Here is a 23923-nt window from a genome sequence, read left to right on the forward strand (position 1 = left end):
TCAGTGAACGTTTTATTGGAAAGCAATGAACAAATGCCATTAACTTCAGAAACGAAAATTATCTGACAAAACAATGATTATTCTGAGCTAACAAACAACAAACGAAGCAACATGAAAGCGAAGGGAGTGGACAAACTACGAACAAAACACAACTTCCCATTATCCAGACGGCTTCATACTCGTCACTTCCGGGTTCACGTGACATGATTAGACTAGCACTGAGATCACTACACTTTTCATACTAATATTACAATCACAGCCCACAAGAAGGAGTTATGGCACATACACACAGAAAAATATTAACACCGTTAGCGGTGTAATTGCACAGTACATATCTGAGCACTTGAGGAAAATTAATTTAGTCCCTTCCCCGCTTACATTACTCGCGCTTCTAAATGAACACCAGGAAGAAGGTAATAGAACACTGTTAGGAGGGTTGGGTGTTTTGCTACATGTAGTAAAACACCCAACCCTCCTAACAGTGTTCTATTACCTTCTTCCTGGTGTTCATTTAGAAGCGCGAGTAATTTAAGCGGGGAAGGGACTAAATTAACTTTCCTCAAGTGCTCAGATATGTACTGTGCAATTACACCGCTAACGGTGTCAATATTTTTCTGTGTGTACGAGTAGGCCATAATCAATACTAACTTCCAACGCAAGAAACAACGAATGTCAGACAAGTACATGAAACAAGGTACACGTAAAACAAAGTAAGACTTCATTCAAATAACAATGACTAGCTTCCGATTTGATGCGATAACTGTAATCTGGAGCTAACTTCATGATCTTTACCGGTCTATTCGGTTCAGAGACATTGCTGGACTCTCGTCGCATTCAGGCTCCGCATGAGCAGCGCATTGCGAGTACCGACTTAGGTGCCCTAATTAATTCACTCGATCCTTACTGGCCTTATTTCAACTGGCCTAGTGCAGTTAAGTCCGGCTTCCGTGACCTCAACAAATCGCACATCAGAGCATTGTAAGCGCAAACATTCTCCCCTGTCATTTCAGAACAGCCTTCCTTTCTACGCTAAGGAACCGTCGTTCTTCCAACGACGGTTCAGCAAAGGCGTTCCCCCTCTGCCAGTTGAATAAAGCCGTTCTACTCTGCGTCCATTCACTACAAGCAGCCGTTCTAGCGCATATTCACAGCCAGCCAGTCGTGCTGACGGCGGTGGTTCACAGCCAGCAGCGCTGACTGCGCTGATCTTCGCCAGCCAGTTGTTCTAGCTGCACCGGCTCACAGCCAATGGCACTAGCTGCGCCGGCTCACAGCTCGTCGCGCTAACTGCGGCAGCTCACAGCGGCTGTGAGCCAATCGCGCTCTCTGCGCCTGTTCACAGCCAGTGGCACTCTCTGCGCTCTGGCGGCGGCCCGGCGCTGGGCACGCGGCACGGCCGGCTCACGCTGCGTCGGATCGTCTCGGGGGAGAATCCGGCCGGCAGTGCCGCCGCTAGAGGTGTCCGCTGCGGGGTGCGGCTGTAGGTCCGGACGGCCGGCTGACGCGGCCACGGCAGCGCCTCTGTAACGCGCCGACACGCGGTCAGAGCGACCGACTGCGGCACCGATTTGCAATTACCACACCAGTCTGTGCAGCAAAAACATGATGAATATATCTAACTTGACTTCACTTTGAGCTCCCAGCTCCAAAGCGCTGCTGCAGCGCTGGCCTCTGATATCATAGGCAGAATTTTTGCGTGTTATGTGAACGAGCGGTGACCGACTAGTCTGGATTGCGGTGGAGCCACGCCCGTTTTCTCCCTGGAGCCGACCCCCTCAGAGCAATGCGCCGGCCATTCCTATTCCTGGGAATCCGGGGCGCCTTCCGGACTCAGTGGTCTAGCGTGCACGGTGAACAATGAACATACGTCGCATGCCTCCGGGAAGGGTCGCACGCCAGCGCGCGCACAACAACATAACTTTTATTCGGGTTAACCCGCGCCCGGCTGGGGGTCCTGGATTTCCACGCCCTGCTGGGGGGGGGGGGGGTGTTTGAACACCCCCCCCTTCTAACTCGGCTCCTGGGCCACGTAGCGATATGCGGAAGGCGGCGTTCGAAAGAGCGTAAAAAATAATGAGGAAATCACTTCGGTCAATTTTTTGGTCAGGTCAAAGGTCAGGTCACCAGAGGTCATTGAAGGCCAAATTTCGCCGATTTCCAGGTCGAATGTCGACAATTTCCAAGAAGCCAACGCATAACTCGGGAACCAATAGAGCTACAGCGCCGCGGAAAAGCGCATTCGATAGCCCTATTAACGCCCTTTCTGAGTAATTTTCTCAGATTTGACCTAACGTCAACGGTTTTGCCTGCAGGGGGCAAAAACTGCAAAAATAGCCGATTTTTTCGGAAACAGTTTTTCTGCAATAACTTTTGACCCAAGCCTTGTACGAGCTTACTTTTACCGGCATCGTGTTCCTCTCGTCAAGACGCATCGAATGAACTATAACTTGACCTTGAAAGGTCAACTTGAAAATTTGACCTCAGGTCAAGGTCATGACCTGACCGGAAAGGGTCATGTTGCATATCAGTCGATCCGTATCGTCGAGCTGAACACATCTAAGGCGTTTTCATCGCTCTAGCATGCCTCTATCAAAAGTTATTTGCGGAAAACTGTTAGATACCATTCGTGACCTAAGATGACCTCAGGGCATAAACAGGGGTCACGGACACCATTTTCATGTTCAGTGTGTCTAAACCACTTGTAATTCAGTGTTTGGGAGTGTTTATAATGTCTTTCGTCCAAAAGAGGCGCATTTCAATTTTCTCCCATTGACTTATAATGGGGAGGTCGCAAAATTGACCTGACCTTAGGTCATCGATATCAAAATTCTGAGATATACATTTTGTACATGCTATTGCTCTTAGCAATCGCTGAAAGTTTTAAAGCGATCGGTCACTCGGTGTAGCTATGACAGACATTGAAACTTTTTATGAGGTGAGGTCACTTCAAGTGACCTGGTGACCTGACCTTGAATGACCTTGGTCTGAAATTTTTACAACATGTGTAGAATTGATGTATGATAAGGTGTACCAAAAACGGCGGCGCTCCGCGCCGCCGTTTTTGAGATATTCGCGAAAAAACCACAAGGGGGGGTGTTCAAACACCCCCCCCCAGCAGGGCGCGGGTTAATGCTGCAACATACGGCTCCCAGTCTATGAGATAATTGACTCATGCTTATCCCAGGATGCACGGGTCATATTGAAAGTGCATTCCCATGAACGGATTACACGAATGCATTGCTCATTGCTTTCTCAGCTAGGCGTGTTAGGGATTTTGTTAAACCATCAAAGCATCTAAAGCGTCTTTGTCAAACATCTACCGAGGTATGAGCAGACTAGCACATACCAAAAGAACACCATTAGTACTTCCCATAGTTTGCACCACAAAGGACCATGAAAATTCATTATTGAGGTCACGCCGATTTTAGCATTACCCTGAAATACGATTAGGCAGTTTGGCTAGTAAACAATGCAGGAAAATTTTGAAGCGTGCGGAGGAGATCAAAGTACCCACTCACCGTCCGTTTCCCATGTGAAGTTGTAGAGGCTCGAGTCGGCCTCGCCGGCAGCTCTGTGCCGACCCGTCAGTTGAGACAGGGAAGTCACCTCACTCTCTGGTGAGTACACAGTCTTCCGACGAGCCGCTGCCCGCTCGGGTCTTTGGGAGGCCACCGGAGGCGGCGGGGGCGGGGGCGGGGGCGGCGGCGGCGGGGGCGGAGGGTCGCGCTGCCTGCGGCCCGCCGAGCCCGGCCGGCGCCTGCCGTGATTCGGCGTTGAGCGGACGGTGCGGGCTGGGTACCGGGGTAGCGCCGCCACCGCCGCCTGCCACACGCACACACACGCACACAACCAGAAATACGAGCACGGTCAGATCGTGTGACGTCGGAAATCACATGGACTTCTCCAGCTACCATTGATTGGTTTGACCTGATTCAACGTGATACTTTCTCAGCTTTCAGGAATAGGATATGGGGGGTCATGCTTTATATGTTTAACGTTACGTGTTTGATACGCTTCTACGCTACGTGTATGTACGTACAATGTAGTCTACAAGAATTGGCGAGAGTGTAATGCAGGAAAAATCGGCACAGTCAGAATTCAGAAGTCTGAACACCGGAACCAGGAGGCCCGCACCAGCCCGTCTCCCCGAAAGGACTAACCTGTTTGGGCGGCACGGGGGCGGCTCGCGCTGTCTGTCGCGGGGTAGCACCCACTGGAGGTGGCGGAGGAAGATCCCCCGCTCGAGGCTGCTTGGAAGGAGGGGACGCACCGCCAGCGGCGCAGTTCTGAAAGAGGCGGCACGATCGTCTGAGGTGAAATGACGGGGGGGGGGGGGGCGAGAAGAGGGGGGCATATCGGCCGCCACCAGCTGTAGCGCCACCAGTGCAAGTCAAAAAGTCGCCGGCACGGGCCTCCATTATCGCATTTATGCCTCGAAGATTCACAGCAGGAAAATCCTCACGAGCCACACCGAAACGAATTACATACATATGATTCATCAGCGACAAGCACACGATCGGCGCTCATTCGTAGCATTTTTAATATGATCTTTACGCACACCTCAAATGTTTAATAGCCTGAGCCGGAGTAGGGGCAACTTAACTGACCTGTCTGCGCTGTGCCTGTGCCGCCGGCGTGGCGCACGGCTGAGGTCGCACTGTCCCCACAGGCGAGGTCAGACAGTTGGCCCGGGCAGCCAGGGGCGGCACACAGGGAGCCGCCAGCGCCGGCGGCCGGATCGCCTGTCCGTACACACACACGCAGGCTCGGGTCACCCGAATGGGGATCAGCCGGGACAAAGGCGGATCACAGTGGCTCAGCAGTGAAGTAGACAGGCAGAGAAACATCTGGGGAGTCTCGGATAAAAAGTGTCCGATGGACAGCCTAGCAGATATCTATTTCATAGCTTAACTATTGTGTAAAATTACCCGAATTGAGCGTAAACTAGCTCAAAATAAACGTTTATAAATAAAGCATACAAAATAAAACGGATTGACGGTTAAGGGTGTTTCTTTCTATCTAGAAAGTTTCATGCCTTATGGGATATAATCCTTTCATTTCAGGTCGGCTGGGCGATTCGCAACACATTGCCAATTGCTATCAAATACCGGGAAGTGGGTGTCACCGTTCACCGTAAAACTCCCACGGTTAATAATAACCAACGCCTTATCAGCGCCACCGCTACTGTATCATGGGATCGCTAAACTCCATCGGCACCCACTATTCACTGATAGCGACGACAAGGGACGCGGAAATCGGCCCTGGTGGAACTCCAGACGGCACGACACAGACGAGTTCCCACCCAGCCGCCATGGGAAGGCGCACAAGCCACAAACTCTCATATCCTATTGCAGCGTGAAAAATGAATAGTATGTACGAGATATTTCCGGTAGATTAGATACGCCAAGGGCTATGGGCACGACGGTGTCCTGTAGTAGGTAGTGACGCCCGACACATGAAATCACGACCGTGCCCGCACACTGGCCACGATATGCGTTGAAAATGCCAACAAATAACGTGGGAGCTATAAAATATGCTGAGCGCCGTTCAAAATGTATCATGACCAGTTAGCGTCCCCCCCCCGCGCCGGCGACCGAGTGTTATTACTATACACACATTTTTGAACAATAACTCACTTTTCCCTATCGCGTGAGAAAAGCTGAATCACCTGCCTATGGAATGGAATAACATACAATTTCCGGCGAGCCCTATCTCAATAATCCCATGGATGCAACCCCCCCCCCCGTAAAAATACGTGGACGCATCGGTTACTCGGTAGCTTTAATAAAAACACGTCATTTTAATGTTCTCCTATGCCATCCAATCATCTAGGTTTACAGTTATCCTCCTCTACAATTATTCCCAAAACAAATAAAAATCATGCAGTGCCTACAGGCCTCAGCAAACAGCTGCGATTGGATGAAAGGTCAGTGGGGACGGGTATATCTTTTCGCAAGTCACAAGCAAACAATTATGGCGAAGAGAGTTAGGCGGCACATCGGGTGAATGAGGTCACAGAATACGACACAGTGCGTTTGCGGGTGCCCGTTGCGCCGACTGGCGTTCTGACTGACCTGCTGGTCGAGCTGACGCTGATGGCTGCTGAGCTGCTCCGTCAGCCGGTCAGCGAGCCGGCGCACCTCGCTGACCGCGGCGCTGACCTGAGCGGCCGCCGAGCTCAGCTGAAGCGCCGCCTCCCGGTCAGCCGGGTCAGCGGCCGCCGGCGCCGCCACCGACCTGTCGCGCCGGCCGGGCCGGGTCACCACAGCAGGGGTGCCCGAGTGCCGCGGGGGGGGGGGGGGGGAGAGCAGTCTGACAGCCCTGCGACTGGCGGCTTTTATAGCATTTACTGATGGCTGTTATAGCGTGGACTGTGGAGACGATGAAGTGGAGCGGTATCCGGTATGGTATCGGATATCTGAGCCTCCCGCCAGTATTCGTTCGAGCCGCAGCGTCGCATTAAGTCAGGTCGTTTCGGGTATCAAGTTTACCGAACCAGTCGCATTGTCTGTCTGTCTGTCTGTCTGTCTGTCTGTCTGTCTGTCTGTCTGTCTGTACATATATCTGTCTACATGTCTGACTGTTGGCTTATCTGTCGTCTGTCGCTCCGTTCTCACCTCTCGATGTCGTCCAGTAATTGACCCCGCAGCTGGTGGATGCTCTGGGCGCTGTGTCTGTCTGTCTGTCTGTCTGTCTGTTCGCCCCGTCCGTCGCTCTGTTCTCACCTCTCGATGTCATTCAGGTGACCCCGCAGCTGGTGGATACCCTCGGCCGTGTCTCCGGCGCGGTGGTTGGCCGCCGATACGGCCTCGCGCAGTCCGTTCAGTGCTAACAGCACCTCCTGACCCGACTGGAGCACAAACCGCCACAGTCATATACGGTGAAATCGCCGCCTTTTTGTCATTACAATCGAGAATCCTGGGATGGAGGGGGCACTCCTGGTCACCTGACAATGGCAGCATAAAAAAAATCACAATACGAATATGATGAATGCGTAATCGGGAGCCAGAAATTGTGATATTACTTTTGGTGATCTCCAGCGACCTCAGCGATGACCTGATCGAAAAATGACCACTGTAGCGCGCAATTGTTTTGCTCGTGCCTGTTAGGAGCGTAGGTATCTGCCTACGGTCTAATGATAGTGGCCTCTTCTATATTGGAGCAGACACCAATCCATGCTTCTATCCTCAGGATACTGAAATCCTTCTCCTCCGCGCCACAACCCCCTTCCGGGCTGGACAGGCAACTTTATCTCATGCGGGCTGCTCCCTTGGAGCGGCACCGCTGCTCCCGAGGGAGCTGCACCCCGTAGCCGGGTGCAGAGAGTGCTTGGGGGGCTGGTCGGCCTGTCCATTTGGACGGGCTCAGCCCCGGCGACTCTCTAGGGTGCCTGCCCAGACCAATGTCTCCCCCTAATTCCTATCATCTTTCCGGCTCTGCAATGGTCTTGTCGACCGAAAGGGCCTAACCCAATAAAACAAACAATTGGAGCAGAAGGTCCCTAGAATGTTATTGCGTGCTTCGAGAAACATTCAGGGGAAAACCGATGACAGAAAAAACGAACTGTGCTATATCAAAATATCGTCCTCGACCCGGCTCAGCATTTCTACAAACATCCCGAGGATAACAGCGACTGGGATAGGCGTTTGAGTTTGTCGCAAGGGGCGTGACTGTATCCCGATCTGAGCAACATATGGTGCAAGTATGTCCTCAGTCACAAAGCCACTTTCTCAGACGTCGTGTGCGACTTAAGTGGCTGAGAATGTGGCTGCATGATACCATACTTAACGAACTTTGAGTACATTTTCCCCATCACCGATTCATGACTGGCCACAAGGGTTTACAGTCGACGCATGCGCGATCGGCCGGATATCCCGCTATCAGAGATGAGGAACACGGCTAATTGAACGTTTCCATTGTGAAACGACGATAAATGTCTGGAGGAAGCCTAGCGCGACTGTTGCAGTACTTGCAACGGGACCTACGAGACCTTCAGAATGCTACCACTTGCACTGCTGGAAATACATCTCTCTGAGAGCCGGAGTTCGCAAACCACTCGTTTCGGTAGACGCCATTATTGCCGTTGTCATCTGTAGCAAGGCTACATCTTGGGACGTCGTAACATTTTCCAGATCGGGACCCAGCCGCCCGCCATACTCCCCTCCCCATACTCAGTAGCAGCAGTCATCATACCGTGGCGCACTGGTCACAAGCCTTCCATCCCAACACCTCATCCCCACCAGTGTCAGCGCCGGCGGGACAGAGAGCCGGTCGGCCGCCGCCGCCGTAGCGTCAGCAAATTCTCGTCTAGAACGGACTACCGTCCTCAGTAACCCCGCAGGATGAGCGACAGAGGCACCTCACAGCCCCGAATGAGCTGCTGTGGCGTAATGACCACAGTCCGCTGTCATCGCCACATGCCTGCCCTCACTGCGACTCATCCACAACTGAGTCAGCAACGGCCGGCCGCCGTCGCCGCAGAGTCAGCAGTCCCATCCGAGTCGGGTGACTCTCTCCAACGACCCAGGGGCGGAGCCGCGAGGGTACGTCATCAACCCCTCCCCGAAGAGCCCCAAATGGTCACCAGGGGACAGCACAGGACCGAAGTCGCAAAATCCATCAGCATTGGAAGAGGACGCTGAAAACACGCAAGTAAAAGGTTACATCAAACACTGGACGTCAAATCGTAGCTAATATACAAGAGAACTTCAAGAAACCAGTAAAATTTCAAGACATAAATTGCATCCCAGACGGTACCCTGGGAGCGGACCAATCAGAGAAGAGTTGGCAATGACGCATCAGAGCGGCGGAGGAGCGCTCGCCGCCGGAGGCGGACGGACAGATCCCTGGGGGACTCCGGCCGAGTGACACACGCCCGATCCCACCATGTAAGTTCCCTGAGATTATCCTGGCGGCTGGGTGGGGTAAATTAAAACTGGGTTTAAGAAATTTATATTATGAATTAACAACGTAACGAATACAGTTAAATTTCAATACCGTACAGGCTAGACGCAGGTTACCCGAGCTTATTTAGGAATATTGTGTGTGGATTTTACCTCATTGATTATTATTCGGAAAATGCGTTGTGGAAAATGCGAGTGCGAAGTAGGAATAGGGCAGGTAGTTCGAGGCGAGGTGTTATTGATGCGATGGGTAGGAATTCCTCGGGAAATGTAAGGGAGTCGAGAGTAGGTTGAGGCGGGAAGTTACCGTTTTCTTTTTTTTTTTGTTATCGTACGGGCAATTGTTTTTTTTTTTTCGAGGCTAGACGGCTTGTGTGCCCGGCTTCTATGTCGATATTTCTACCAACATGGCTTTTGTACAGTTGAGTGCGTACAGCGAGAGGTCTGTATTGTCAGGGCGGTGTCAACAATGTCTGCACGTCTTATTTCGACCGAGAGTAGGGGCCGTAGCGTAGTGTCGTGAGGTAGTGACGTCGGTAGGTTTGTCAGTAGGTGGAAAGGTGGATTGAGTTGGAGTTGCAGGGTAAGCAAACGAAGTATTGAGAGGTATGTAGGTAGTTCGGATAATTTTGGTGGTCAAGGTAGTTGAGCCCCTGTAAAAGATAGTGAGGCCTGATAAGTCCTAGTCGGTGGGATAGGCATCGATAAGTCCTCGGAGTCGACGGGCTCCCCCGTAAAAGTTAGGCCGAGATGTAGTGACGTCGAGTGACGTGGTGTCGGTGCAGCGTGTGCTGCGGTGTTAATGGTAACTCGGCAGGCCGACGGGCCCTAAATTGAGGCAGGCCCGGGATGGGACAGCATGGTAGCCTCCGGTGAGTTTTTACTTAGCTTCTTTGTTATATGGCGGATAGCAGACAGAAGACGACACTTAAGACCCTGTTAGCGAGAATGTATGCAGTTTAATGGACATTTATCCAGCCTGGGGGTCAATCTTTCATTTGGTCACCGGCACTACTGGAGGGAGATTTTCGGGGGCAACGCAAACCAAAATAGGAGTGTGTAAGACGTGAAAGGGGTATAATGAATGGAGATGGACGAATCTTAGGTTAAGGACCAGTAGGAGTTGCGTTGAACTCAGTCGGAACGATCAGATAAAATGACACTCGAGGGCATAAGGAATTCAAGCATTACTATATCATTCAACCTCGCAAAGCCAATTCAATGTACCAGAATGACCAGCCTCAAATAACATAAAGCATCGACTATCACCCGATGCAATATTGTCTGCAAGGGAGGACTTTCATCATATTCTATCTTTTCTCTATCTTTGTTCTTCCTCTATTATTTCTTCTCATTTTCCTCTTTGACCGTCTATCGAGGGAGTACTGACGAAAGGTGGCGGTTTTCTTCATTTCTAACTATAATTCCACACTTCAACTTCACTTTTCCACTTTTCCCACTTTTCTATCAGCCTCCCGCGCTACACATCCATGACCGGTAAAGGATCCGTATAACGTCTGTCTGGCAGTCTCCTGGTCAGTAACAGCATTTCTTATAGCGGCACAGTGGGAGAAGCCAGTGCCTGACTTCAGGTAAAAAGGACATACCCGATCTTTGCGAAACATAGAGCTTTTTAGATCAGTAGGGTTAAAATACCAGCAACCGTTAATGATTTGAAACTGAAGTTTTGCAAGAGGCGTTTACCTACAGGACCAAATAAATTTCTGACATTCTTTCCCCCGAACGTTTAGAAATCCAGCGGCCTTTTTCCTGGCTACGAGGAAAATTGCTAAAAAATGTCCCTGTGCATTGACAGCGGTAGAGCCTTGTAGCGGGTGGCTGCGGCACTGACCTGTCGACAGCCGTCCTGCACGGCCCGCCTCAGCGCCGCGTCCAGGCCGTCGAGCCGCTCCTCGACGCGGCGCACCCGCTCGCCGGCCTGTCGGTGCGCGCGCTCGGCCTCCGCCTGGACGGCGCGCTCCACACCGGCCAGCAGGCGCGGCAGCAGCGCGTGCCACAGCTCGGGCAGCGCCTGCACGTGCGCGGCCACCACGGTGACCGCCTCGCGCACGTCTCGCTCCAGCTGGCGGCGCTGCTGGCGCTCGTGGTCGATGCGCTGCTCGAGCGCGGCGCTCTTGGTGCGCAGTGCGCCGCCGGCCGGGCCCGGCGCCGACTCCTGACTCAGTCCCGACACAGCCGAGTCCTGGCTGGGCTCGGCGGTGCCCGAGGCGCGCGCCGCCGCCCCGCTCGGCGGGTCCGTCAGCCACCGGCTCATCGGGTGGGGTGACACCTGGGGGGACACGGTGACAGCAGATATTGTCAGAGTCCCAAATATAAAGGATTTTTTTAATGGAAACTGATACGACGAGACGTGGTCTGACATAGCTGAATAGAATATTTGCGGAACTCCTTCGCCTCTAAGTGATGCTGAAATTGAAAAATTAGCCTTGACTATATGAGAATTTGCAACATGCACGCCGAGTGAGCTGGCGTTTTTCCGACGATAGGCTAGTGCCGAGCCGGCTGTGCACCTCCATCCGTTACCTGCGACGGTGGCGCCTGTGAGAAGTAGGTGCTCTGGGTGTCCTGGGAGGGCGGCGGCGGGTCACCGTGCTGTACCCGCTGCAGCAGCATGGCCAGCGGCGGCTCCGGCGGCGGCGGCTGGCCGTACAGAGGCGCGCCGCCCAGCCGCCCGGCCGCCATCGGCCTCTCCATCGCCGCTGCCGGCCGCGCCAACACGCTGCCAGGCAGTGCAACACGCGACGACTCCTGTGCGCTCTGCAACGACACACATAAATGGTACCCAATCGGCGCGCAAACTTATGCAATCATGCATGCTCTGTGTACGCTTGTGTGTACGTGCATGCATTCTACAATGTACAACCCTCGACTCACTGCGTGGAAGCCATAAGGCAATTAAAGACCTGAGAATTGCAAAATGCTATCAATGTTATCATTTTCAAGGAGGCCATACTACACTGGAACAACGGTTAAATTGCTGTCCGGAGGGAAGAAACGGTCAAAATTGAGGCGTAGCGCCGTAGGTATAATTTGTTCAAAATGCTTTTCTAATTTCTTAATAACTTTTGACAAAAACTTGTATGATATTGATTTTACCAGCATCGTATTCCGAAACGCGATGCACGCGCCGATGCACTTTTCCCGAGGTCAAGGTGTAGCTTTATTTGCTCCTGAGTGAGTCCTAAGCTTATTTGTCAAAGCGCTGGAATAGGTGAAATTTGACCATTCACGACGTTTTGTGTCTGTCGGCCTGACCTTTGAATTTTAACCGTGCCTAAAAAGTGACCAAATCGAATTTATGCATGATTTCTTTCTCTCTCGAATGTCTCCACGTACCGCTACGTGGCCCAGTAGATACCTAAATTTGAGTTAGGCGGGGCCCGGGGGTGTTTTGGTCATGCACCCTCGTCTGTCCCTCGGACCATCGGCCAGGCGAAGGTGGCGACGGCGTGTAGCCAGGCCAGAGTATATAATATATTGAGGGTATGTAAATTGATATATTGAGTATGTAGCCAGGCGCCACGGCTTTCTCCTCGCAGTGGCAGTCACGCTCAGTGTGGCAGCGACCAAAAGAGGCAGCGACCAGGCAGCGACAACCACGGGCCACGGACCGTAGGTACCGTAGGACCGTTAGGTACCGTAGGTACAGGCTGTACTCCAGCCTGGTCACTAAGTAATCTTGTGGTCACTGGTGTCTAGCCAAAATGCATGCTTTACCCATACGGTATTTATCGCCCTGCTATAGGTACCTAAGTATTGTTGTGTAAGTTGCCAGACTGGTCGAAGAGTTAAATAATAAATGTGCTCCATCAAATTTATCAATGGGGCATGGATTTCATTTCTACATACAGGTCCTATATGCTACTGATTTTGATTTACTGGTCGATAAAATATAATAGACGAAACACTCCCATACTGATAGGTACCTTTCTCCACGGCTCCGCCGAGTATGATATCCACAATCAATAGCAAAATCGTACGCAATTTTTTCCAAATTTTTTGACAATTTGTAAAATGTGACAATTCAATAAAAGCACGAACCAACGAACAGCTCAGAACAGCTAAACGTTTACATTTTGTCAATCACTTCGCAATTTTGCACAAATTTTGCACAAGTTTTCAAGCTGTCTTCTGCTTGAGTTCCCGGATTATAATAGCTATTTTTCATTTTGTGTTATTTTTATACACTGTGAGAAAACCAAAGTTATTTTGTTGTAAATGATACTTAAAAACAAAATATTTGCAAGGTAGAAAATTTAAAAAAGTAACAAAAAGTTATAAAATTCCATTATATTGGATCAAGTAATCCAAGTTCTAGAAATTGCGTCTGTTTCGTCGATAAGGAATTTGTTGCGTCATTTGCAAGGACAGCTGATGGCAGGCCGCGTTGGCTTCATACTTGCGTAATCGTTTTGCGTCTTTTTCCCTTATTTCGTTGGTGCATACATTCTAACTGGAAAATAAATTATTGAGCAAATATTTTAATCGATATAAATGTGTCCTCTTTGATAAAAAGAATTTAAAATATACGGACAAAATTTTCGGTTCTGTGACCGATTTTTCTTTCTGTTTTCTTTAAAACTATAGTAAAAACTAAACCTTGAATATCTTGGCAAATGACATGTGTGCTATACACGTAAATTCAAAACAACACAATACGGTCGCCACTGTCGCGATTTTATATTATATTGAACAATTTAGCGGAGAAGTCTAACATATCTCACTAGACTCCATAATAAGGTAAGGACCATAAATCAGCAATTCACAGGTCGTGCACTGTGTTTGTCAGCGATGCTGTTGTTGAAGTCTTCATGTCAATTTAGCGTAAAAAGTGCTGTGAGTATTCAGCTCTTGTGTCACTTTTCCAGGCTAAAAATAGTGTTTTCTTACCTTTCACGTTTTTAATTTGCAAATCCCTTCAGTCCTTAGAGTGTGCTGAAGGCTTGTGCTACTAGCAGGTCTTAGTAGGTAACCCAGGCTGCAAACCAGAATTCAGTTGGGCAAACTAGGCGGTGGGAATCAAAATATGGAGGCATCAAAATATTGATTCTCTTTGACCATATATGGGCATACGTGCAGACCATCACAGAAACGTCAACTCTTCAGCAACCGGCTATAATTTCAAGATAGTTTCTTCACAAAATGAAGAACAACGTTGAAGCTACCCGCCAGGCACGAAACAATAGCCCTAACCTCTTTGGTTAGTTTAGGAAAGCGTCTTGAAAATAATCAAGATATTGATTCATCACGGCGGCTAATCCCGGCGAGAATCAATATTTTGATTCCGCAAACAGCTGGCTAATCATTATTTTGATTCTGAAATCAGCTGGTTTATCAATATATTGATTCTGCAAACTGACTTTCTGCAGGCGTACTTAACTCTTCAAATTGATTTATGGAATGTTTCTTGTGTGCAAATAATGCAAATTCAATAAATTCATGAAGATATTATCAGCACAGGATCGTGTTATTTTTTTCTAGACCTTATTCCCACGGTAGACCAGGGATTTTCAGCACTCACCCTGGCTCCCTGCTCACAGCTGCAAGCCTTCGAGGGAATGCGTGAAGGGAGCCGTGCTGACCTTTGTATAGGGGTTGTACTGAGTCGGAGCCGGAACCGAAGCCCGACCATTTTACTCGGAGCCGGAGCCGGAGCTGGAGCCGATTTTTTTCCTCCGGAGCCGAAGCCGTCTGACATTTTCACGGCTCCACATCCCTGCTTTGTAGTATTGATTTTGAGTAAAAAAAAGTTACCATATCGTCTTTCACGTGTTCATGAATGTGTTTCTACGCATCTGTATCCCGACCCATTTCTGTGGAGTACAGTGAGAGATATTTCGCCGAACGATACACTCAGCCCGTTGCACAAATTGCACAATTTGAATGAAAATATGATACACGGATGTATTTGCAGTCGCAAATGATACGATGATATTCATAACACATTTCACAACGATCCCTGCAATTGCCACACATTTGCCATCACAAAGCCCTGTCGTTGATGCTCACATCCCATGCAAAGCAATACTCACTTTTAGGACACGTCTCTAATTCAATATGGCTACGTATTTGCAAAACATGCAGTTAATAATATTTGAAACTGAGACCTAACCAATAAGACATACCGTGGACAGGTAAGAAAAAACAAATAAACGTCTGGAGAATGACCTCAACGTCTCGATGTTGCCTAATTACTGAGAGCAATTTTCGGTTTCGAACCAAATAATGAAATAAATATAAACAAAATTTGTACAGATACACTCAATATAGGGTTTATGATTAGCACGGCTACCTAAAACATCAATCCCGTCAGGTTGAGCCACTTATGTCCACACCCAAAGCAGGTCGCTTTGGAACACCACAAGATCCCATATTACCACCAAAAACGGTCACCAATTGGTCTACTGATCAGCATCTTCAGAACATTCTCGACCGAAAAGCTATCAGTCCTGTCTGTGTTTTGGTTCGCTTCATTTGGGCTATGCGCAGTGCGCACGTTTTTCTACTCCGGTTCTAGGGACGAGATAGCAGTCATCACGCGCTGCACCAGCTCGTTCTTTGACAGGTTGGTGACGCTGTCGTCATCCGGCAGGATAAACACGTGGCGCATTTCACCCTCGGCCCCGCCAGCCACACACACACTTCCTTACGTCATATTGTTTCTCGCCATGAGATCAAAGTTCAAAAGGTCGTGATGTAGGTAGTCTCCGCCCAGCCCGAGTCAGGTACTCCACCGGTTGGTCGGGTGCGGCCAGGTCCGCGCAACGCCGCCCTACTTCGGTCGACGCTCTGGTTGACAGGGATGGCGTTGTCATACAGTTGCCTGTCGACTGAACAGCGATTCAAGACGCCATCCTTGACCCTCTGAAGCCGATCCCCGCAACGACCAGTGTTTGATCCTTGGTTGACCTGCAGCAAACAGTCAACAGAACACAATAATTAGGACATTTGTGGACAATAAATTAGGAAACTATATGTGTTATTATTCTACTTGTTCAGCAACTATTAATTTTAGAATATATTCAATAAAAAATTAAATACTTAATGTCACTTAAATTTCCACTGAACGCCACCAGTTGCACCAACAACTGTCATCTCATGCAGTTATATAAATTCTGCCAAAAAAGTAGATCTGAGGCCAGGGCCCAGTTTCACCAAGTGGGGTAATTTCGGCATGGGGTAGATTTCCATTCTACCCCATGGGATAGAATCCAGTTTCACCAGCTCAAACTACCCCCATGGGGTAGTTTCGGCATCTCTTGTGAATGTTTGCTAAGCAAGCAGCATCAGCAAAACAACGGAACGTTTTGATTGGTCGAGAATTTCATTTCACGACGGCGTGAAATGAAGAACACATTCGATTTGGCTTCTTGTATTTGTCTACCAATCACCTTGGTAACGATGGCACCATGGCACCTCAGTTTCCAAGATTCACAACTTTATTGAGAAAGGAATGCAATGCACAACCGCGAATCTTGATGGATAGGTTACATTATCGAATATCTATTTATCTAGTTTTAATATCGATTAGTATCGAATATTTTAATATTAATTAGTGTTTTAGTAAATTAGATGCTTAGATTAGATGTTTAGATTAGATATTTAAGATTAGATTAGATGTTAAATTAGATTAGATGTTTAGTGTTTTATAATTAGAATGTTTTAGTAAATTAGTGCATGTTTTAGTATCGAATACACCTTGCTTGGTATTTTTGACGACTTTTAACTACGAATCTTTTGCACCAGATGCTTTTTATTTCTAGTGTGCATTACAAAATACATACATTACAGATGCACGGCACATAACGCAACTTAAAGGGACTATCCCACCTTCTAAAATGTTGTTAAAACCAGTTAAATTGTGCCCGACTTTATAGATTGGATGACCAGGAACACGGTTCTGGCATTTATTTTTCATTAAACATCTTAGGCTTCCCATATTCCAAACACAAACTTTTAAATATGTGACGTCACAGCCCAAAATTACCTCCTTCCCCAGGCCACATTACTGTCATAAAGCTGATTCTTTTTACTCTGTAGGCACCACAACAAAGTTCAGACCAAGTTTTAAGCGATTTTTCAACGAAAAAACCCATTTAAATCAGAATGACTAAACGAGGTGACGTCACACTAACGGTCGCTCCATGTTGAAGATAGGGCCTTGCACAAGGCCCATTTTCAAATGAAGGGAACGAATTTCTTCAACACCAAGAGGCCGCGGGGGTTGCAACCTAGATAGATAGTGGTTTCTGAACCTCGCCGCAAACTTGGCTATCTCAACTCAAACCCCATGTTAAAGGTGGGATAGTCCCTTTAATTGAGATATGCACAACAGCGACAAAAAAAAAATAGATATGGAAAGTATCGAATCCACTTGGCCTGGTATTGTTAACAACTGCTTCTTACGAATTTCGTGCACCATATGCTTTTTATTTCTAATGAGAATTACCTAGGTATGCACGACACATCCTCTTGCTGATTTAGGTACGGCATTTTATATTGATTTCAGTTGTTAGCGTCTTGACATTTGCTGGATATTTGCACATTGACCGTAATACATAGATGCCTCAAATCAAGGCTCAAATGATAATTTGAATAGATCACACAAGTACTTGGATCATTTCAACAAGACGCAGCATGTAACCACCGTGAAAAATGTGCATTTTTATTGTTTATATTTCAAGGCTTCCTCATCCGGTATTCAAGGTCACTGTTGAAGAAAACCTTTAATAGTTAAAAAAGTAAAATTCCTGGCATTCAGCTATGGGCGACATCTATGTATAATGCTTCTTTTGGTGTTGTAGATCACAAGCATGGTGGCGCAGGCTACATGCAGTAAAATACTTGGATGAAATTTGAAGTAGGTATGCTATGAATAATGCGTACTCAAACGTGACAGGTGATTGGACTTCAATAAATTATGTTCTTATTACTATTTTACTGTCAATTCTTGCTCACAATCGGTATCATATTCACAGATTACCCCACGAATGTCTGCCGTAATTTTGGTCGGATATTTGGGGTAGAACCGACGATAATCAGCTGATTGATTGGCTTGTTCAGTTGCTCACGGACCGTGAGCATCTGTTTGCATGGCAAATTTGGGGTAAAATAAGAACTACTCCATGGGGTAGTTTGGAAGTGGCCAATCAGAACCTACCCCATTTGGTGAAACTGGTTTGGGGTAGTTTCGCCGAAACTACCCCAAACAGAGCTTGGTGAAACTGGGCCCTGTTGTACCAACAGAAAAATAGGTGGCTGCTGGATTTTTTTTTGTCTAAAAGTTACTTCACATACAGAGCATGAACGGTACAGCCCTATCCGTTTACGTGCCCATCATGTTAACGCTCCATATGTGAAGCAGTCTTTAGGCAAAAAATTCCAGCAGGCAGCTATTTGTGTTGATAAAACTGGCCTCTAAAATTAACTTTGGCATGGACAATCCTGAAAATTAACTATCCAGCATTCCCTGGACTGACGTACATTAGACACATAATTTTCTTGAAGATCACGCATAATGTAAATATGGCTTACACCATTCAGCAACTTGCTTTTGTTACACTTACAAATTAAAGTTGTAGCAACAATTGGGTGAGTGAGACACAAGCAGAGGCTAAAACATCCAAATTTTGTAAAATACTGGACATGCACTGCCCCCATTTCATGAGTCCACCCAGCAATTCTATCACGTGAGACAAAACATTAGGCTTCTTGTAACTAATTTATACCGTAACTTTTAAACGACATCATATTTCACTGAAATACTACACCTAAGACATCATTTTCAAAAAAATATAGCTTAAAAAGACAATAGAAGAGTGAGGCGTCCCGCGCCGCTGACGTCGCTACCGCGCCATGTTCCTAAAACCATCTCTTAAAACGAGTTTTCGGTAAGAAACGTTAAGATCACATGCCTGAAATTGAAAAACACACTTCAAAGTATCTTAAAATATGATCCATTGTTACTTACACTTCAGAAAAGGTCGCTTAAACAAAATAAAACCGGGAGCACTACGTTGCATCCAAACACCCACGACGCCGGCGCGAAATGGCGGGAACCGGAAATCGTGGCTAGATACAAAGAAAAAGAATATTTCTTATGAATGAATTATACAACTAAATAACGCATTTTTTATTTTCTTTTAGACAAAATTATGAAAAAATTTCAAAGGCTCGTCGTTAATGATAAACAGAGCAAGTTTTAACAGCACGTTTTTGTTGAATTATGGCGGCGAAAACTTTATGCCATTCGTAAAGGTACGCGCGACAAACGGCTGATAGCCATGCAGCGAAAAATTGAAGCGGGGAAGTTTTTTGTATTGACTTGTCGAAAAATCTCGCCGTCATGGGGGTTATTTCCGCCGTAACGGGTCGTCTGAAGGTGGGAATGTCCCAAATTGAATCAAAATATTGATTCTATGCCCATATATGGTCAAAGCTCCGCCCACTAGAATCAATATTTTGATGCCTCCATATTTTGATTCCCGCCGCCTAGTTTGCCCAACTGAATTCAGAATGGAAAAATCCATGTTACTTTACTGTTGACATGCCCGGCGTAACGGTGGATTACAGCAAAACTTCAGTGTGGCATCGAGCGTAACTGTGCATGCCAAAATTAACATATAGACGAAGAAGTTTCGGTGCAAACTCTAAACGGACAATTTCAGGAATTTTGATGCAAGATGGCAAGACCTAATCTTAGCTACCATCACTCACCTCTTACTGCACAGTGCTGAGTGCTCTCTGCATTCAAATCATAAACTAGTTGGGCACACTGGTATATGTGGTTCATTTATTGAATTGCTTCCGTTTTTGGAATGTTTTTCCAAAAATAGAAATGCTGGAAACCAATTACATTAAAAAAACACACTCAGTTTCCATTTTTGGAAACACAACTTTACAGTAACCTGTTTGGCATTGTACGAATTTGCTGCTCAAATGAGCTGAAAAGAAAACCTATAGGTAAGTAGTTAAATGAGATCTTTCACTGTAGAGCAGGGGTCGGCAAATGGTGGGGCATGCCCCCTTTGGGGGTAATGGAGCCCTTTCGGTGGGGGTAATGAGGGATTCTGAGAAAGCCTATCTTTTTAGAGTTTGTAGCTCCAATGATGGAGCCATCGTGACTGTTGCATCCCAGGGTTCAAAGATTAGCCCAGGCCAAAGGCACAGCAGTCAGCACACATTGATTAGATACCAATTTTCACGTACCTGCTCGCCTCACCATCTCACCCCTCCGTACAGTCGTACAAAAGCAGCTGCAACTTTTGACCGTCGCCCGTCTGTTGGCGTTTCAACAGCCGCTAACGTAAGGGGGAGGAGTCGATCGGACCCCCGCGGCCTCTCGAATTCTGATATGGAGCTGTGCATAAAAAAGACGAGCGTGCTACCCATGACAATAGGAAGCCGCTGCTGCTCATTTTTAAGGTCCTTGGTCATTCCGTCTCATTCAAGAGGGCAATGACAAGTGTCGAGAAAATCGGGACCCGCTATAACTCCTTAAAGTGAGCGTTTATGGCTCAAGATGATCTCCAGAAAAAGCTCATAAGCCAACGGTCATTATGGGTCCAGAGGCCAGTTTTATCAACAGAAAAATAGCCGCCTGCCGGAATTTTTGCCTAAAGATCGTTTCACATATGGAGCGTAAACGGTATGGAGCGTAAACATATGGAGCGTAAACAGCCCTATCCGCCTACGAGCCCATCGCGTTTACGCTCCGTATGTGAAGCGGTCTTGAGGCAAAAATTACGGCAGGCGGTTATTTTTCTGTTAGTAAAACTGGTCTCAGGTCATGATATTTTCCGGGCTGGTAAAAAAAAATATGATGGGCTCGAGGGTACAATTTGGTCGTGATCCAATGCCTTTTACGTGAGCTTTTAACGAAAAACCACCCGCCGCCCCTATACGTACAAGGGTTAAATGGGATATAGCATAGGCGGCGGAACGGGGAGGGCACCGGGGCACCGTGCACCCTTTGATTTTTGCATTTTAACATTAGCCCTATGGGCGTTGCATGGAAAGAATGGGACCAAAAGTCAGCAGTGCCCCCCCCTCCCCCTTAATTGAAGGTGTTCCGCCGCTACTGGGATATAGGCATTAAATGTTTTGTGGAGGAAGTGTCATGTTTTAAACTTGATGCATTGGAAATGCACAAATACCCAAAGAGTTCCAGGACGGTATATAATTTCAGTAAACTTGGTTGTGTCAGCAATGGGGTCTGGTAGGTGGGGGTAATGGCCCTGCCTGGCGCCCAACAGGGCATATTTTAAGGATTTTTTACTGCGTCCCAAAGGTGGCATAGGGCACATGCTTCGATCGGAAAGGGCACATACCTTATCCAACTGCATCTCTGCATCTGCTTACTACCTACATCGACCAGTTACTGCAGCCGTTTTGGAGCGGCTCACGGCCGATAACACACCGGGCGTGCGCTAGCCGCCGTTGCTAAGCGCTAACCACTGAGTGCGCGTGGCCGACTGCCGTCCCGATGGCGCTGGCCCCCGACACCGGCGCGGCGCTGCTGACCCATAGAGGGGGGAGGGGGGCTGATACTTAGTTGAGCCGGAATTGGGATAGAAGCCGGTATGGGATTGGGATAGAAGCTCAGCGAGACTAAGGGATTGTGTGGTGCCTTCGGTACGCCCCTCAAAATCACCCGTGTAGGGCCCTCAGGGCCGCCGGTTATGAAGCCTTTGGAGGCACTGGTGTGGGCCCTCACAGGTACCGGTGGGATGCTCTCAGAGGCATTGGTGCGGGCCCCCAGAGGTGCCGCTGTGGGCCCTCAGAGGCGCCGGTGAGGGTCCAGTCACAGTTGCCGTTGTGGCCCTCAGAGACACTGCAGTGTGGGGTTGTCACAGTCCGGTGTGGGACCCTTAGAGCTGCTGGCTCGAACCCTTTACAGGCCGACAGGGGCTCTCAGAGACCTACAAGGGGCTCTCAAGAGGTCTGCGGTGCCTTCGGGAGCCCTGTGGAGTCCTTAGAGACCAGCAAGGTACACTCAGACGCCAGTGGGGCCCTCAGAGTCGTCGGTGTGGGGCCCTCAAAAGTCACCGGTGAGTGGCCGTCCGATGCGGCTCCGGCGTTGAGCCCCCAGAGCCGCCGATATATGGTCTTAAGAAGCACTGGTTTCGGGACCTCATTCAGGGATGCCGGTTGCACTCAGAGGTGGCAGTGTTGGGCCCTCAGCTAGGCACCGGTGTGGGGCATTCACAGCCGCCGGTGAGGTCCCTCGCAGGCGCCGTTGTGGGGGCCTTCAACCACGCACTGGTTTAGGGGGTCATCGCAGGCGTGTGTGGAACCCTTAGAGCTGCTGGTCCCTGATAGGCCGGTAAGGGCCCTCAGAGGCCGGCAAGTAGCCCTCAGAGGTCGCCAATAGGCCCTGAGAAGCCGGCAAGGGGCACTCAAAGGCCGACAAGGGACACTAAAAAGCCGGTGTGGGGCTCTTATGGACAGAAGTGTGGCTCGTCGGAGCACATAAGGTGTTCTTCCGAGCCCTGTGGGACCCTTCTGAGTCGAAAGATGCCAGCGTGGACCCTCAGCCGCCAATTGGCGTCGCAAGGCCCCTCTGGCCCGAGAGGCCCCCTGATCCGATGGGGGCACGTGCCCCTGCTTCCCCTCCCCCCGGGTGCAGATAGAGAATGCAATCGGCGGTGCGGAACACAACAATTGCAATCGTTCCTCCTCCCGTCGCGAGGTCGCCCATCCGACCCATATCCCATGATTGTTAACCCTGGGGCTCGGGTCGGCAATGTACCGGCAAGGAAATCAGCTTTAGGTGAGTAAAAAAGTTATTAAGAGTCATTAGTTGTCGTTACGTTCGTCGTTCAGTAATAGCAACTATACGGTGCCAAATGTACCCGACGTACAGCTTGGAGCTGGGCGCCGCCCGGTCTCCACCAGTGAAGTTACGCTAATGCTTAGCGACCGGTCCATTGGAAATCGCGGGATGATTCTACCTCTCTTATACGGCCTTGGTTTCAATGGCCGGGGATCCCCGGAAGGGCGGGCGCCGATTCCGCCCGGGTCAGCCTAACATCCAGGCTCGCACGTCCGCCTCGGCTCCGACAGGTCCAGCACGGCGACTACGCGAATGTGAATCATGAATGGGTGGTGGGCGGCGGATGGTGCCACAGGGGAGGGGGAGCGGAGGGGATTAAAGCTGACACTTATGTTGCTTGTGATAACTCGCCTCGCCTCCCTGGGTTCCGCCCAGGTCCAGGGATGGATTATCTTCTCCAGCTTTAGCTTAAGTCTTACATTTGATTTTTTTATCAATATCAGTATTATTAGATCTGAGGGCAGGGCAAGGAACAGGACTAGATATGCACAATTTTCCCGAAATCCGGGCCCAGCACCGAACCGGCAGCAGCACCGAAGGGGTCCTTAAAGGGACCCTCCCACCTTAACATTAGATTTGAGTTGAGATAGCCAAAATGGGGTCCCTGGCTCACAATTACCGGTTTCGGCACTCACAACATCGAGAAATGCCTTAAATCGGAAATATTGAATTTCAAAATTGCAGCATTTTGATTCAGAGGGGCTAATGCTTAGGAATACCCCTCTGAATGTGTGACGTCAGCGCAAATATCTAACGATTTTTAAATGTTTGACTAAAACGTTTTGTAGCACGCGGTGGTATATGCTATTTGCGCGCAACATCTGCCGCAAACGCCGCACTTCTAAAATAAAGTCGCTAGAAACAGCGGAGATCCCAAAAAAGTAAACAAAAGTAAAAGTCTAATATCTTGAAAACCGGTGAATATTTTTCGGTGAAATTTGGTAGATATTCGTTTTCGCTCTTTCTGAACCGAGCGACATCACTTTCATGCCAATTCATAAACTTTTTTGAAGGTGGGAGGGTCCCTTTAAGACGGGAAGACAACAAGGTATCGGGTTTGAGGGCACTGGGCAGGGCAGAGAGGGTCACAGGGCCTGAATGCAGAGCAGGGCGCAAGGCCTGAAGGAAGTGCAGGGCAAGGTACAAGACCTTAGGACAGGGCACT

The 23923-nt window shown here is 48.7% G+C and overlaps 2 protein-coding genes across 3 annotated transcripts in view; one reads left to right on the plus strand and one right to left on the minus strand.

Annotated features, from left to right (window-relative positions):
- LOC122372063 (actin cytoskeleton-regulatory complex protein pan1-like) lies at positions 1–13049 on the minus strand. Its single transcript, XM_043348928.1, has 9 exons — positions 12851–13049; positions 11448–11681; positions 10756–11193; positions 6726–6850; positions 6075–6237; positions 4608–4742; positions 4161–4286; positions 3519–3822; positions 1–1521 (listed from the first exon to the last, which is right to left on the minus strand). The coding sequence occupies exons 2-9, from the start codon at positions 11616–11618 to the stop codon at positions 1337–1339; spliced, it is 1647 nt and encodes a 548-aa protein (XP_043204863.1). The 5' UTR covers positions 11619–11681; positions 12851–13049; the 3' UTR covers positions 1–1336.
- LOC122372050 (protein fem-1 homolog B-like) overlaps positions 8103–23923 on the plus strand; it is a 24775-nt gene continuing 8954 nt past the window's right edge. The window contains exon 1 of one of the 2 annotated variants that reach the window (XM_043348916.1): positions 8103–8888. The gene's annotated coding sequence lies outside the window, so the exon portion shown is untranslated. Of the gene's footprint in view, positions 8889–13281; positions 13665–23923 lie in introns of those variants that run through there. The other variant, XM_043348907.1, reaches the window with a different exon arrangement.

The sequence above is a fragment of the Amphibalanus amphitrite genome, unplaced genomic scaffold, assembly GCF_019059575.1.
Source record: "Amphibalanus amphitrite isolate SeventyFive unplaced genomic scaffold, NRLGWU_Aamphi_draft 000036F_arrow, whole genome shotgun sequence".
NCBI lineage: Eukaryota > Metazoa > Arthropoda > Thecostraca > Balanomorpha > Balanidae > Amphibalanus > Amphibalanus amphitrite.

Bases quoted from the DNA above. Each gene is read 5' to 3' on its own strand.
- LOC122372063 (XM_043348928.1), bottom strand. From the start codon at position 11,618: ATGGAGAGGCCGATGGCGGCCGGGCGGCTGGGCGGCGCGCCTCTGTAC. The intron at 6,851-10,755 runs GTCAGTGCCGCA...TTTGTGCTCCAG, and splicing joins TGCAGGACGGCTGTCGACAG to TCGGGTCAGGAGGTGCTGTT. The intron at 4,287-4,607 runs GTCAGTTAAGTT...CGCCTCTTTCAG, and splicing joins CACAGGCACAGCGCAGACAG to AACTGCGCCGCTGGCGGTGC.